The 13,481-nt window shown below is 32.0% G+C and overlaps 1 protein-coding gene across 7 annotated transcripts in view; it reads right to left on the bottom strand.

Moving 5' to 3' along the window:
• The window catches only part of THOC2 (THO complex subunit 2), an 83,368-nt gene that overhangs the window by 52,519 nt on the left and 17,368 nt on the right, over positions 1-13,481 (bottom strand). For 6 of the 7 annotated variants that reach the window (XM_051968612.1, XM_051968614.1, XM_051968613.1 and 3 more), the window contains exons 5-12: positions 9,503-9,573; positions 8,319-8,440; positions 7,669-7,802; positions 5,641-5,807; positions 4,643-4,735; positions 3,152-3,307; positions 1,852-2,024; positions 723-918 (exon numbers count right to left, since the gene is read on the bottom strand). In XM_051968612.1, the coding sequence (XP_051824572.1) occupies positions 723-918; positions 1,852-2,024; positions 3,152-3,307; positions 4,643-4,735; positions 5,641-5,807; positions 7,669-7,802; positions 8,319-8,440; positions 9,503-9,573 (1,112 nt within the window). The remainder of the gene's footprint in view (positions 1-722; positions 919-1,851; positions 2,025-3,151; positions 3,308-4,642; positions 4,736-5,640; positions 5,808-7,668; positions 7,803-8,318; positions 8,441-9,502; positions 9,574-13,481) is intronic. The other variant, XM_051968617.1, reaches the window with a different exon arrangement.

Below are 13,481 nucleotides of genomic sequence, written 5' to 3'. Positions count from 1 at the left end.
GGTTTATTGGATCACATTTTAAAGCATGGGACATTTTTCAGATCTGGTTCTAATTATTGAAATTAAAGATTCTATAAGCAAAGAAGGATGATGACTAAAAATGTCTAAGCAAATGAAAGGATGATTAAAAAAACAGAAGGAAGTTTAAGATGAAAGGGAGATTTCAAGGGAATCAAGGAGTTCATTGTTGGATACTTTAAGAGTATAAATAAAAATATCTAATAGGCAGTTAGCAACGTGGAGCTTTGGAGGTCAGACTAATTTATCTGTATAGAGGTAGTTTACAAAATCAAAAAAGGAATCACTAAGGGATAGAAAAATCTAAAGTCAGTTATAACAGAGCCTAAGGATGGGTAAAAACTTAAGGAAAAAGCGTAACTGAAGTTCACAGAAGAACAGAGTACATTATTATAAAAGCTAAGAAGTGAAAAAGATTAGAAAATATCAAGTCAAGTAGTTAACCATGTCAAATGGATCATAGGTTATAGAAGATAAAGATTTGAGAAAAACAGTGCAATTGTTGACTGATATCACTATCACCAAGGGCCTTTAAAAGAATAATTTCATTATAGTGGTGGGGATACAAGTTATATTGCAAAGAAATGATAGTTTGTTTTTTTGGTTGTGTTTTTTTTTTTTTTTTTAAGATATTTCCACATACAATCTAAGAACAGAAATTACCACAAAAGAAATGGTTTTCTTAGAAAAGAATGATTACTAACCTCTTTCATAAAAGCTTTCCCCAAGCGTACCACTTTTGCAAATAAAATGGGATCGTGAGAAAGGTGAGGGCCAAGATGACAGAGCATATTGAATACTTCTTTTCTCATATCTTCAAAACTCTCTGCCTGTTTTGGCGCTCGCTGGTTTTGTGACAGAGCAACAGTTGATCCTTTAGCACCTTTAGGTACTCCAACTCTATAAAAAGCAAAGAAATAAAACAATTTTTATGCCATAGATGGTAACTACACCACTTTAAAATTTCAATTTAATGCTTGTTTTACATCATTAAGTTACTCTATATTTTCTATGTTATACATTTATATAAAATGCATTGTCATTTTTTAAGACTAATAAACCAAAGATCTATGTACAGTGAAAAAACATGACAAATCCCCCCAAAAAATAAATAAATAAATAAATGGATAGAGAAGGGATAGGCATCAATGGCACAGAAAACTGAAACAGAAAGGGTTAATCAATGTTAACCCTTTTCAATCCAGATGCTTTCTATACTAATTATTGAAGAAATACAAAGAAAGGGGTTCAAATTTCACATTTAACTTGTGACAGAACCCTAAGTCCAGAATGTTTTCCTCTTCAGCAGTTGAACTTCTTATGGGATCCCAAAGCTGAAGTTGCTAATACAAATTCTGAGGCTATTGCCAAAGATGACACTGCTGCTGCTCCTAAGCAGTCCCACAGAATTGGAGTACTCCTGAGCTGATCAAAATAACTGGGAAAAGGTAGAGGTTGAGATGGCAATGATGAAAACAGCAGCTTGCATATCATGGAGTTCAAGCAGAGCTGCTTAACAGGAGACTGAGGGAGATGACACCAGACTCATTGAGGAGAAAAAAGGAAGAGAAACAAGTTTTCATAACTCCTCAAAGATCTAAGATCCAGACATCCCTATGACTTAAATTTCTTGACATATATGTGTGCTAATCCCAGTTTAGATGGGAAGAGAAAAAACATTTGAACATAATAATTGTTTTTAATCAAGATTATACACGATGCATTTTTCACTTAATCATTAGTTAACATAAAATACAAATCTGACAAAACATAAATAACATCTTTAACCATTGCAAAGGACTTCAATGATTAATAAGTCACAAAACAACATACCTTCGGTAAAGGGGGTCAACAGTTACATGAATAAGCTGGCAAAGAGCAATGGCTATCGGCCTGTGAGAAGAAGCATAGAATGGGGGCATCTGATCCATAATGTTTTGTGCATGTTGCCAATCACTAATCTTTAACAGAGCTTCCAATAAGCCAAGTTTCTGGTTGTCAGGTGGCTACAAAACAAACACACAAAACAAAAAATTTAAATACTTTCTCTATTAAAATTACTAACCATTTTCATGCATGGAACATAAGCTAGCTTTTTTAAAAAGAGAAACTGTAATTGATTTAGAAACATTAAAAACAAAAATAACTTTTTAAAAAACATTTTCACAAAAGTATCATTAAGTTTTTTGGCTATTTTAAAAATGGCAAAAATGGTACCAGGTAATTAATATTTAACAATAATAATTAATAATGAGGTGATTATGTTGATGCTAAAGCCTTCGATTAATCTATAATTAAAATATTTTCTTGATTAAATAATTTAGCCCACAAAATATGATCTGTACAGTTCCTCAAAAAGGAAAATATATTAAACAGCCAATCACAATATTCAGGGAAATAATGTTCCTATGAAATGAATCGGTAACCTAAATATATTTTTGGTTAAAAACCTAATTTGCATATTTTCCTGCCTTAAGAACATGATTTTTTTTAGATAATTGAGGATTCTGCATTATCTCCAGGTCAACATTGTGAAATTTATTACCATTGTACTTCATTAAAGAAAGCTGGTCCTATCCAGCCCAATGCTGAAGTTTTGCTGTTTTCTTAAATAAATCTCCAATATCAGGATTTGCATTGTAATTTGCCCCAATCTTAATAAAGAGATCGCCAAAAAACAATTCTGGTTAGTTTGATTACATTTAAATGGAGATTTTACCATATGACAATTCTCTTTATTATCTGTGGAAGATATAAAACATTTATCATCTGATTTTAAAATAACTTGTAGATTTGAATTAAACTAATTTAGCACCATTTATCTTAGTATACATCTGTCATAAAAACCTCTAAAAACCCTTGAGTTTCATTTAAAGGGTCCTTGAAAAATACTACTTTGTAAACTTTCTTATAGAAAAAAAAAATGATCAGCCTTTTTTTTGGAAAGCTGCCCAACAGATTTAAAAGATAGTCAATTTTCAAAGTTAGCAAAATATCCCCCAAAACATAGGGTTTAATTGGCAGCAAGAATGCTTATGAAATTATAAGCCCATAAATTGATTCCATTCATGAGAATTCTTCTTGGTTTAGAAATAAAGTGCAGTGTTCAATTCTACTAGTATATTTTAAGTACCTTATCTGTTTTCTCCTCCTCTTTTTCCTTTTCTTTGTCTCTCTCGTCCATCTTTTCAGAGGACAAGACAACCATGGTAAGTTTTCTAACAATTTGCTTGGCTTCCACAATTTCTTGTTTGTGCTCATCAAGAATGGTATTATCCACTGGAAGAAGCTATACAAATAAGAGTTAAAATTATGTAAAAGGGATAATCCCAACTACCTGCCCATTTCATCAAAAAGCCAGAAATGAATTCTCAAGAGCTTTGAAAAATTTCTCCAAAAGTTCAAGAGGCAGCATAGTACTGTATTAAGAATGCTGGTCTTGGAATCAGGAGAGAATCGGGTTCAAACCCTACCTCCAACCCTTACTAGCTATGTAACCCTGGGCAAGTCACTTGCTCTCTCTAAGTATCAGTTTCCTTATCTATAAAATGAAGATAGAGTGAGGAAGTGTAAAGAGACAGAGTAAAGAGCACTGGATTCATAATCATTACATGTGAGAGCTCAAAAAGTGATTTCCTAGGCATGACACCATAATCATGTAAACCCCTCTAATTTCCTCTTTTATAAAATGAGAAAGGTTGAGTAGATGACTTCTAAGGAAGCTAATAGCTTTAAATCTATGACTGTAGGACTTCATGAACACATGATGCATTCAAAATTAGAAGCCCCACCTATACTGATGCCCACAGTTTTCTATTTCCCTGCTAATAGGTTTTCTTACTGATTCTCCTTTATTGCTCCTAAAGGATTATAGTGACTTATTTTGAACTAATTTAAAAGAATTTAGTAATTCTGAGTTTTAAATGGCTTATCCGTCAGTTTAAAAGATTCTAAAATAAGCTTTTGTCTTGAACATTAAGAACCTGAAAAAGTGGAAGAATCGGTTTATTAGTGACAGAGACAGCAAAGTTGAGAGGTGAAGGCTACTTGGAGGCAGTGAATATTAGTTTTATTCTAGACATGCTGAGTTTTAAGTGAGAGGACACTTTATCATAATCTAAAGCCCAAGAAAATTTACTCAGAAATCCCAGTGTGCCAAGTTAAGTTCCTAAACCATGGGCCTCCCAAAGCAACCACCCCCTAGTTTAAATCACAGATTTAGCATTTACATTCACAGAGGATATAATGATGCAGCTCCCATTCCAAATGAGTGCCTAAAAATATTATCATAGTGAAAAGGGAAAAAATATTCCCAAGTGACAAAAAAGGAGTCTTGGTCTAGAATATTCCCAAGTGACAAAAAAGGAGCCTTGGTCTAAGGACAATCTATGGGGTTCTAGCTTAAATGTACTGTATTACTGAGTTCAGTCATCACTGCACACACTCAAACTTTTAACTTGTAAACACAAGTAATTTATGAGGACTAACAGGTCAAATGCAAACAAGTACTGTGCTTCTCTCCCTTCCCCCTCAACAACTGAGTCAGTGCTACATGAGTCCTTTCTACTTCCCAACTGCATAAGGGGCTGACAATACTCTTTTCTCTTGGGTCTAAATAACTTACATGAACATAAAGATCGTCTAAATCAATAAGATCATACTGCAGAAGTATTGCTGCTACTCTATATAAAGATGCTGGCGTCTCTCCATTTGGTTCCTAAGAAAAAAATAAGGAATGCCATTTAACAAAAGAACCACTAAAAAGCAAATAAATTGCACTCTTTAGTCTACCTGTAGTATCTATAGATCTAATAGAAATGAGAAGCTAAAGAAGTCTAAATTAAAAACTACAAAACTTCAAGTACTATATCAAGTCAGCTACTAATAGTACTGCTATGACTCAATAAGAATAAACTAGATCAAAAAGATCTAGTTCAAGGGTAGATTAAGGAACTAGCATTTTTAATGGAGATATTAATACAAATATAGATTTAAATGGTAAAATTCCAATAAAAATTTAAAATAATGCTGAAGTTCTATTGGAGAACATAATCAAGGGCATCAGGATATTACAGCACTATAATCTTCCTATCTCCATATCCAAAAAAGTCCTGGGGCCTATCTTACTCTAAAATATTTATATCTTTTGTCTCTTGAGAAGATCAGGGAAGAGAGTAGATTCCCCTGATAGCTACTCTTCTTTGGCCTATCTCCCCTCTCTCCAAAGAATTGTTTTTGTATCTTGTTGTTCCCTTCCTATACTCCCAATCCTTTCTCAGAAATCTCTACCTTCTCTCATTAGGGATACTGGTGGAAAAGGGTGGAAAGAGAGAGGAACAAATGAATCTGCACTTCTTTTGCCTTCTAGGAGGCCCCAAGGAAAGAATGACTTTTACTAAAGTGAAATAATCAGCAGTCCACTGGGTCCTTCATCTGCAAATTAAAGGTTTTCAGTAGGCCAAAAGAATAAAACCAACAGTTTGATAAAGTAAGACTTATTATATTAAAACAATGTCAATTCAATGCCATTGATAAAGAGAAAATTTAAATCAAAGATTAACCACATATATAAATAAGTGATATTTTAAGATATAGATATATAGATATATATATAAATAATACCTGATAAAACTTGAATTTGAATCCTAGAATATGACACAGCGTTTGAGGCTCACACATACACATATAGGATTCTATTAAAGGTACAAAAAACTCATCATATTCTGGTCTGCATTCATAAACTTCTAAAATGACATCCAGGACTCTGTTCGGGTCCAGATTAAAGCATCCTATAATAAATATAATAAAGTCAACAATTCAAAATTAAATGAGTATTATTTCTTGTAAAGCAGTGACTTTCAGAAACAACTTAAAACATACAGAATAATAGACAGAAAGTGAGGATGGAGTGCTGCTCTATACTAATTCTCAAAGGAAGGCTAAAAATAAAATTTATCTTGAAAAGTTACTTTGAAAAGTCATCTAAATGCCACTCCTTCAGTTGTTAGAAAAGTCAATTCTGTACCACAATACAAGAAAATTGGGGTTTCAAAATTAACATTATCCTTATTTTGTTATAACATTACAATCTCATTGTTAATTGTGAGTTTTCTTTAACAAAGTAGAATGGTTCTCTAAAAATATCTACTTCTTAAATGACTAAAGGGAAAAAATTCTCAGATAAGTCCCCACCAATAAGTCAAAAGCAGAGACATACAGGTAATACAGAATAGTTCATACAGAAATAAGCCCTCTACACTTCCTTTATCCTTCTTCTGTGAAATATCAGGTTAAATTTCTGAAAACAGCATGAGTAAATTACTAGTTCAAAATCAGACAATGTAAAAGTAGTCAGTTAATTTTTCAGAAGTAGAAAGTAGCCTCCTTTGAGATAAATATAAAGATACACACACAACTGTGTAAAAAAAGCAGATTAACAAGAATAAAACAAGTTATACTTCTTAAATGCTTTAAGAATTATGATAGATTACTATCTCTAATACAGTTTATACTTGAAATACAAATGTATATTCAAAATATGAATGTAATTTTCCTCTATTAATACTATTAACTCTTCCGAAATTGCTTTATCTATGCTATTAATTATCCTTTCATTTCCAGAAGAACGCAAGATCAAGTGTTTTGGCATAAGAGCTGTACACATTTTTTCATCTGAATGAAATTATATAATTTCCACAAGAAATAAAGGTTTAGAATTAAATCCAGTAACTCAAGATCAATAACTAACATACAAGGTGACAAAGAAACCAAAAGAGAGGTTTAGAAAATTTTTAAACTTTAAGCCATTTCTTATAGATGGGAAACCCAGTTACTTAGCAAGTATCCATATGCTTGTTTTCCTGAAAAAGCTTATCTATTGGCAACTGTTAAGAGTACATAGTGCATCTAAGTCTGAGAAATGCTCTTTGCCCTGCCCAAGTATCAGTTTATGTAAATATAAGACCTTTTGTGTGCCATATTAGAGAGCTTCCATAATATCTAACCTCGTCTATTGCTAATAGAGAAGACAGTGAGTGAGGTTATCAATACCAGAGACAATATGATCACTTAAGAAAAACAAGCCTTATCACTGTAATATCTATTAACATTAGACTGATGAACCATTAGGAGGCAAGGAATTAGTTAAAGCAAAAAAGCAAAAATAGTAACAAAGGGTAAAATTAAATTCTTAACAGAACAGAACCAAGCAATGGTATTTTATGCAAGTGTGTGATTAAAACAAAATGGCTACCCTTCAAAGTTGAAAGAAAAGACAGCAAATTCATTTCATATAGTCTCTCCTTTGAGCCTCATAATAATCCTGTAAGGTATTATTATATATTAAGGCATTAAAATAATTACAAGTTATTATCCTCATTTTATACATCAAAAACACTAAGGCTCAGAGAAATTAAGAACTTGTCTGGTCACAGTTATGTTTCGGAGAATGAAAAAGAACCTGAACCCAGGTTCAGAACCAACTACTAAACCAGACTCCTTTCTAATAGTAAAGGTTTAAAAAAAAAAAAAAAAAAGAAAGAAAGAAAGAAAGAAAGAAATACACTTATGGCCTGTTTTCTATGAATAATCATTGACAATTTTTTAAAAAAGTTTTCAGAATGTATATATAAAATGTTACATATGTCTTACCTATTAAAGATTTGATATTTTCTAAGATTAAGTCACTAGTCATACTTCCAGACAAATCCTGTCCCAATTCTGCAATCAGTTTTGCATAACCTTCGTTCTCTTCTCTTAAGAGATTGAATTTTTGCTGCTTATAACTGAAAGTAGATAAAACATAGTTAAGTAAATAAAACCAAGTTAAGCAAATATTTGTATGTCCATAATGTATTTTTGCTTGTTGGATTATGGCATCTCAAAAAGTTGTAGCACTTAGGTAAGAGTTAGCATTGGGTAAGATTTTCATAAAGAAGGGATTAAAAAAAATAAAAGACTGGTTTTTCAAGAAAGATATTAACTTTTCTTATATAATGATGAAAGCATATTGAAATTCAAAATATAACAGAAGGTAGAGGACAGGAAAAAATATCTTTCTTTTGTAATTTAGGAAATCACCTTACAGTTACAAATATGAAAAATGATATAATGACTTTAATTCAGTGATTAGATTGTTTTATATGATCAGAGGAAAAATTTAATCACTGAGCTAACTTCTGAGCTACTTTATTTTTTTTTAAATGCCACATACCCTGGTCTTTTAAAAAAAACAGCATACACAAATTAGGAACTAAAAACATCACTTAATATAATATACAACATGACATGCATATACTTACAAAAGTTTCGTCTTGATTTTAACTGATTTTTGATTGAATTGTTGAGACTGCTTAATAAGCCCTAAAGATTCCAATGTTTCTGGATCCAAACGCTCCTTTAAGATTGTGTCTGAAACTAAATACTACATATAAAACAAGTGTGGTTAAAAAAAAAATCCTATTTTTTTCTAAATTTTCAAGTTTATATTTTTATTCTATATTATATCAAGGCGCTGTTTAAACTCTAGAAAGTAAATATCAAATGCCATATGTACATAGTTTATCATGAAATATAATTTTGACTTTTAAGCAATTTAACTCCAATGACAAAAAAAAAAAAAAAGCGATCTAGTGTGTATGAACTCTCTATGGTGGAGATATATTATGGTTTTCTAAAAAATAAAGGAAAATTTTGCCATATACAGTCTATAAATTGTAAGTAGTAAGGGTGAAATTCTAGCTAAAATGAAATCCATTTTAACTAAACATTCTAATAAGTTTTTAAGTCAAAATCTGTTATAACATGGAGGGCACATTTCTAGTTTCCAGTATTGGAATGTCACCTTTGTATTCAACTGTATGAACAAACAATACAAAACTAAGTAATGCCTATTGCAAAACAATTTTCAATTTTTGTATTAAATCATTTCTGTTACTTTCTCCTCTCATTCAATGGAGCTAAAAAAAACTGTTTTTCTACAAATTTCAAATCTATTTTCATCAAGTCACTTTCCTCATAAATGCTAAGAAAAGTATACATATTGAAAATAATAAAAGATTTTAATAATATCATTTAATGATTTTTGTAAAACAGATGTCCAAATATGTCCAAAGAAATTTTCCAAAATTATCTCCTTACATAGTTTAACTAAAACTTCTTGTTTTAATACAACCTAGAAACCAGGTGGTTTGAAAATACATATATACCTAAAAATGCTAAAAACATGTTATACATTATTCAACTTATTGGCTACAAGTATGCAGGTGGATATATCTTCATCACCATTCATGGGTGTTACTAAAAGTACAAACAAAAAGAACCTTGTTATAAAGCAGTCTCACTTATGAGTATTTTAAGGAAATGATAAAACAGGGCTATAATAGTGTTTAATAAACTCAATTCTCCAATTTGTGACTGGAAATTTTAGCATCAAGCATACAATAAAGTTCAGCAAAGGAAAAAAAATTCTAAAGGACACACTTACCAAACAGGATAACACCAGCTGTGTAAAATGGTCTCTCTTGCTTTTTTCTTCTAAACAACTTGTCTCAATATCTATGACAAATAACAAAGATTAAGAAAATGAATTGTCTTGTAGTTTTTTTTACTGCAACCTTCTAGCTTCTCCAAACAAGGTTACTTACTTCATTTAGAATTATTACTAAAACAACCTGTTGTTCTGCCCTTCACATGTGAAATGGTTATGTACTTTGAGTTTTTTCTCCTAATGGTGGTGATGGATCCATACTCTCTCACAAAGCTCCCTTAAGAACAATGGAAATTAAAAAAAAAAAAAAGTACAATCTGTGTCCCTGAAAGAGTGAAAATTTTTCTTTTAAGTTAAAAACAGGGGGAGGAAGGGGGCACTAACAACTAGAGCTATCTAACAATAAAATGAAAATAATGAAGCTCTCCATCACTGAAGTGCTGAAGCAGAGGCATATATCACATAGAAGATTTCTGCATTGAATAAAGGAATAGATTAAATGACATCTAAAATCACTTCCAATTCTATTATTCTAAATGGTACAGCTACAGATCAATAAATTACTTCAGTTAACTTAAGATTCTAAACAATTAAGCTATTCAGCAAAAAAAAAAAAAAAAAAGGAAAACAACACTTCAAATATTCACTATCATCTATTTGACTTGATTGTTCTCGGAAATGATGCAAACTGAAATCTTTCCATTCTTATACATATACTCTTGTTTACATCATCCATTTGACAAAGTGATATACTTTAAAAGCAGCTTTGAAATTTCCTGAAGGGTAATCCAGCTCACTCTCCTCTAGTTAATTCTGGACCTCACTCTCCTCTAGTTAATTCTGGACCTAACTCATTGTCTATTTACATTGTCCCACATACAAATACGGACAAAGCCCTAGGGGTTGCCAATTCAATGTGGTTGTCAGAGTCTGGGCAAGAGACATTCTTCATCCACTTGGCTTTTCCTATATACATAATTAGCCCAAACTCTTGTTAGTTTTGGACATAGTAAGAAGAGACTCACATTCGAAGACTTGATATAACAATCTTTGGTTAATATAAAGACATTTGTAGAATTTCACCTTTTGTAGGAAATCTATCAACTTAGACCCAGTATTCAATCTTTTCTATTATAGTGGGAAATACAATCACCTCACTTTGTACTTCAATATATGATCAGCAAGCCATGAATCAGTTTTCTGTGTGATATATTTCAAAGTCTTGAATGATTATCAGATGGGTAACACCTTATTAGTGGCATTGTGCTCTACCAAATAACAAAGTGGTATTCTTTCTACATCCTTCTCAATTTGTAAGATGTACAGATGTAGGCCATCTTCAATTATAAGACAGTTCCCTAATATCCTCATCAAGGATGCCTCCCTACATGGGCTGATTATACTAATAAATTTTAATTAGTACTAAATCAGTACTAAAATGCTAATAAAAACTTCTGTATATAGATAGAAAAGTAGGTATAAATATAGTAGTCAATGTTTTCAATTAACTTTTTTCTTCTTAATTAATAAGGGCCCCCTCCTTTAGATACTTTATGACTTGGAATACTTGAAATATGACTTGAAAGTGTGTTGCCACTCCACTCCTGCCAGTTCTTCAATGTACACCTACTCCAATCAAGCTAATTTTCCCATTTTTGTATCTTTGTAAGTACCTCTGAGACTGTGATATTAAGAGACCAAATGTGATAGCTACAATGCTTGGCGTGTCTCGGCCAAACTTTCTTTTAAGGGGTTTTGCTTTATAAGGTAATACTGTTCATAATCTTTCAATGTTGTTCCCCCCAAGATTTTACAGATGAATACATAATATACATCTCCTATATTCTAAACTAGTATTATATTTGCCTGCTATCTGTTTGGCAAGTCAAGTGTTTGCTGACTAAAGTCATTTTTGGTCTCATGGAAATATGTAATTGTATAATAATTGACATTATTATAAGCAGTGTCAATGTCTTTTCTTCAATCCTTTATCCACTTCTCATTAACTTGTTTGAATATGTCAGGATTGAGACTAGTTTCAAAAACATGCTCAAATCTTTTTCTCATTAGTCTTTCTTCTAATTGTTTATCATTTCTGACTTCTGCCCTAACAAGACATCAATCTGTCTATAGACAACAGATTCAGTAACGACTGTCACAAGTTGCTTCCTTTCTTCAATAAGAGACTGGATAACCACTTATATAACGTGTTTTAGTGGAGATCCCCTTTCACATATGAGCTCTACCAGGTGATGGTAAGGCCCCTTCCAATTCTCAAGTTCTATGATTGTCAAAATATAATACAACTCATGTTCTGTGATGCTACTGGGTGTTAATCATGTCTGTCATTTACCAATTCTTTTCTTTTAAAAAAAGTATTCATGGAGGAAAAATGTAAGGTTTCTGTATAGTGTACAAGTTGACCTCTTTCATTACTTATTCCTAATTCATGTTTTCTAATTTACTTCTCACTATTCTTATCCATTCCTAAATTTGAACTGAAATCACTGAGTACCAAAATGTGTTTTCTTAACTTGGAGGGAGTTATATCTTTCTTTATAGAACTTCTTCAAAGAATTCAATGCAGAGCTGAGTGCAAAAACTATGACTATTTTCATGGTATTTCTTTTGCTAATATTTACTATAACTTCTATAATACAAGTTACTCAGATAGCCCATGAAATGATTTTGTTGCCTTTGGGCACAAAATAAAAAAATCAATCCCACAAATTCTATTCCTACTATCTCCAAGGAGTATCTGAAAGCCATTGACTTTCTTCTAGATCCACAGCACAAGGATTATTCATCTGGAATTTTTTTTAGAAAAAAATGCTGATGACTATTTCAATAATTGGTTTCCTTTAAAATCCTATGCAGTTTATTTCATCCATTTAAAAACTTAATTCTGAGGAGTCCAAATGGACACAAATAAGATTAAGAACTCTTGATTCACAGCAAGAGTATCAAGATTGATATTCAATCCACTAATTCACTCTAAACAAGGACATCAGATTTAGAATACCAGCCACCATGTTTTATATAGACTGCCTAAAATTAGTATTCTCAGTTCCCTTTTCTACCATTCTGCTACCACGAGTGCACAACTGAAAAAGGGCCACACAAGACTGAAGGCCATTTCACAGAGTTTTGCTTAGTGAATTATAATAGCCAATGAATTAATTAGCAAGCAGACAAACTATTAATAAGGAACCTCTCCATACTTAGTTTGGCTGATCATCAAAAAGGAAGACTCAGCCCATTGTCATGAGCATAGGCTGAAGCTTAGCTAGTATGGTAGGACCCTCCAGAACATATGGCATAACCTTCAAGGAGCCAGGATGATATCCACACCCCAATGCTTCAAAAATTATATAGTATTTTCAAAACTCTAATAATGTATTAAATATCTAGTAGCTCGCATAGTCATAAAAAATTTTTCTAATGTCAGAAAATTGAGAATTCTACAAGATTCTCAAAAGCACTCAATTTTTTTTAATCTTCCTTTTTAAATAATGCATTTAACACAATAAAAATAGTTCCAACTTTTTGGTATCAAGATGGTATCAAGAAATTCAACCATTCACCTAAGGAATTACCAGGATTGACAGATGCATGCACTAATGTTCACAACAAATCGTCAAATGAAAAGTAAGGGAATTTCAAAGTACCAACAGTTGAGTTACAGGCAGTCTCTTCACATAGGTTTCAGAAAATCTATTGCTCTCCAAAGACTTCTAATCATCACCATAGCCTTTCTAGGCAGTTGGCTTCTTTCAACCTTTAAGTGTCACAGTTTTCTCATTACTTACTATATTATGGTACCTCCCAGTCCTCTATCCCCCAAAGCTTACCTCTTTCATCCCCTTAAATCTCTAGGGAATCAAAGCCTTTCCTTTCTGGGACTCAGGTCCATCTTCTTTGGCTTCACTGCAAAATCTTTCTTGTGGCAGTCACCTTTCATCCCCTATTTAACCTG

This window comes from Antechinus flavipes, chromosome X, assembly GCF_016432865.1.
Source record: "Antechinus flavipes isolate AdamAnt ecotype Samford, QLD, Australia chromosome X, AdamAnt_v2, whole genome shotgun sequence".
Lineage (NCBI taxonomy): Eukaryota > Metazoa > Chordata > Mammalia > Dasyuromorphia > Dasyuridae > Antechinus > Antechinus flavipes.
Note: the sequence above shows the minus strand (reverse complement) of the source record. Positions and strands in the feature narration are given on the sequence as shown.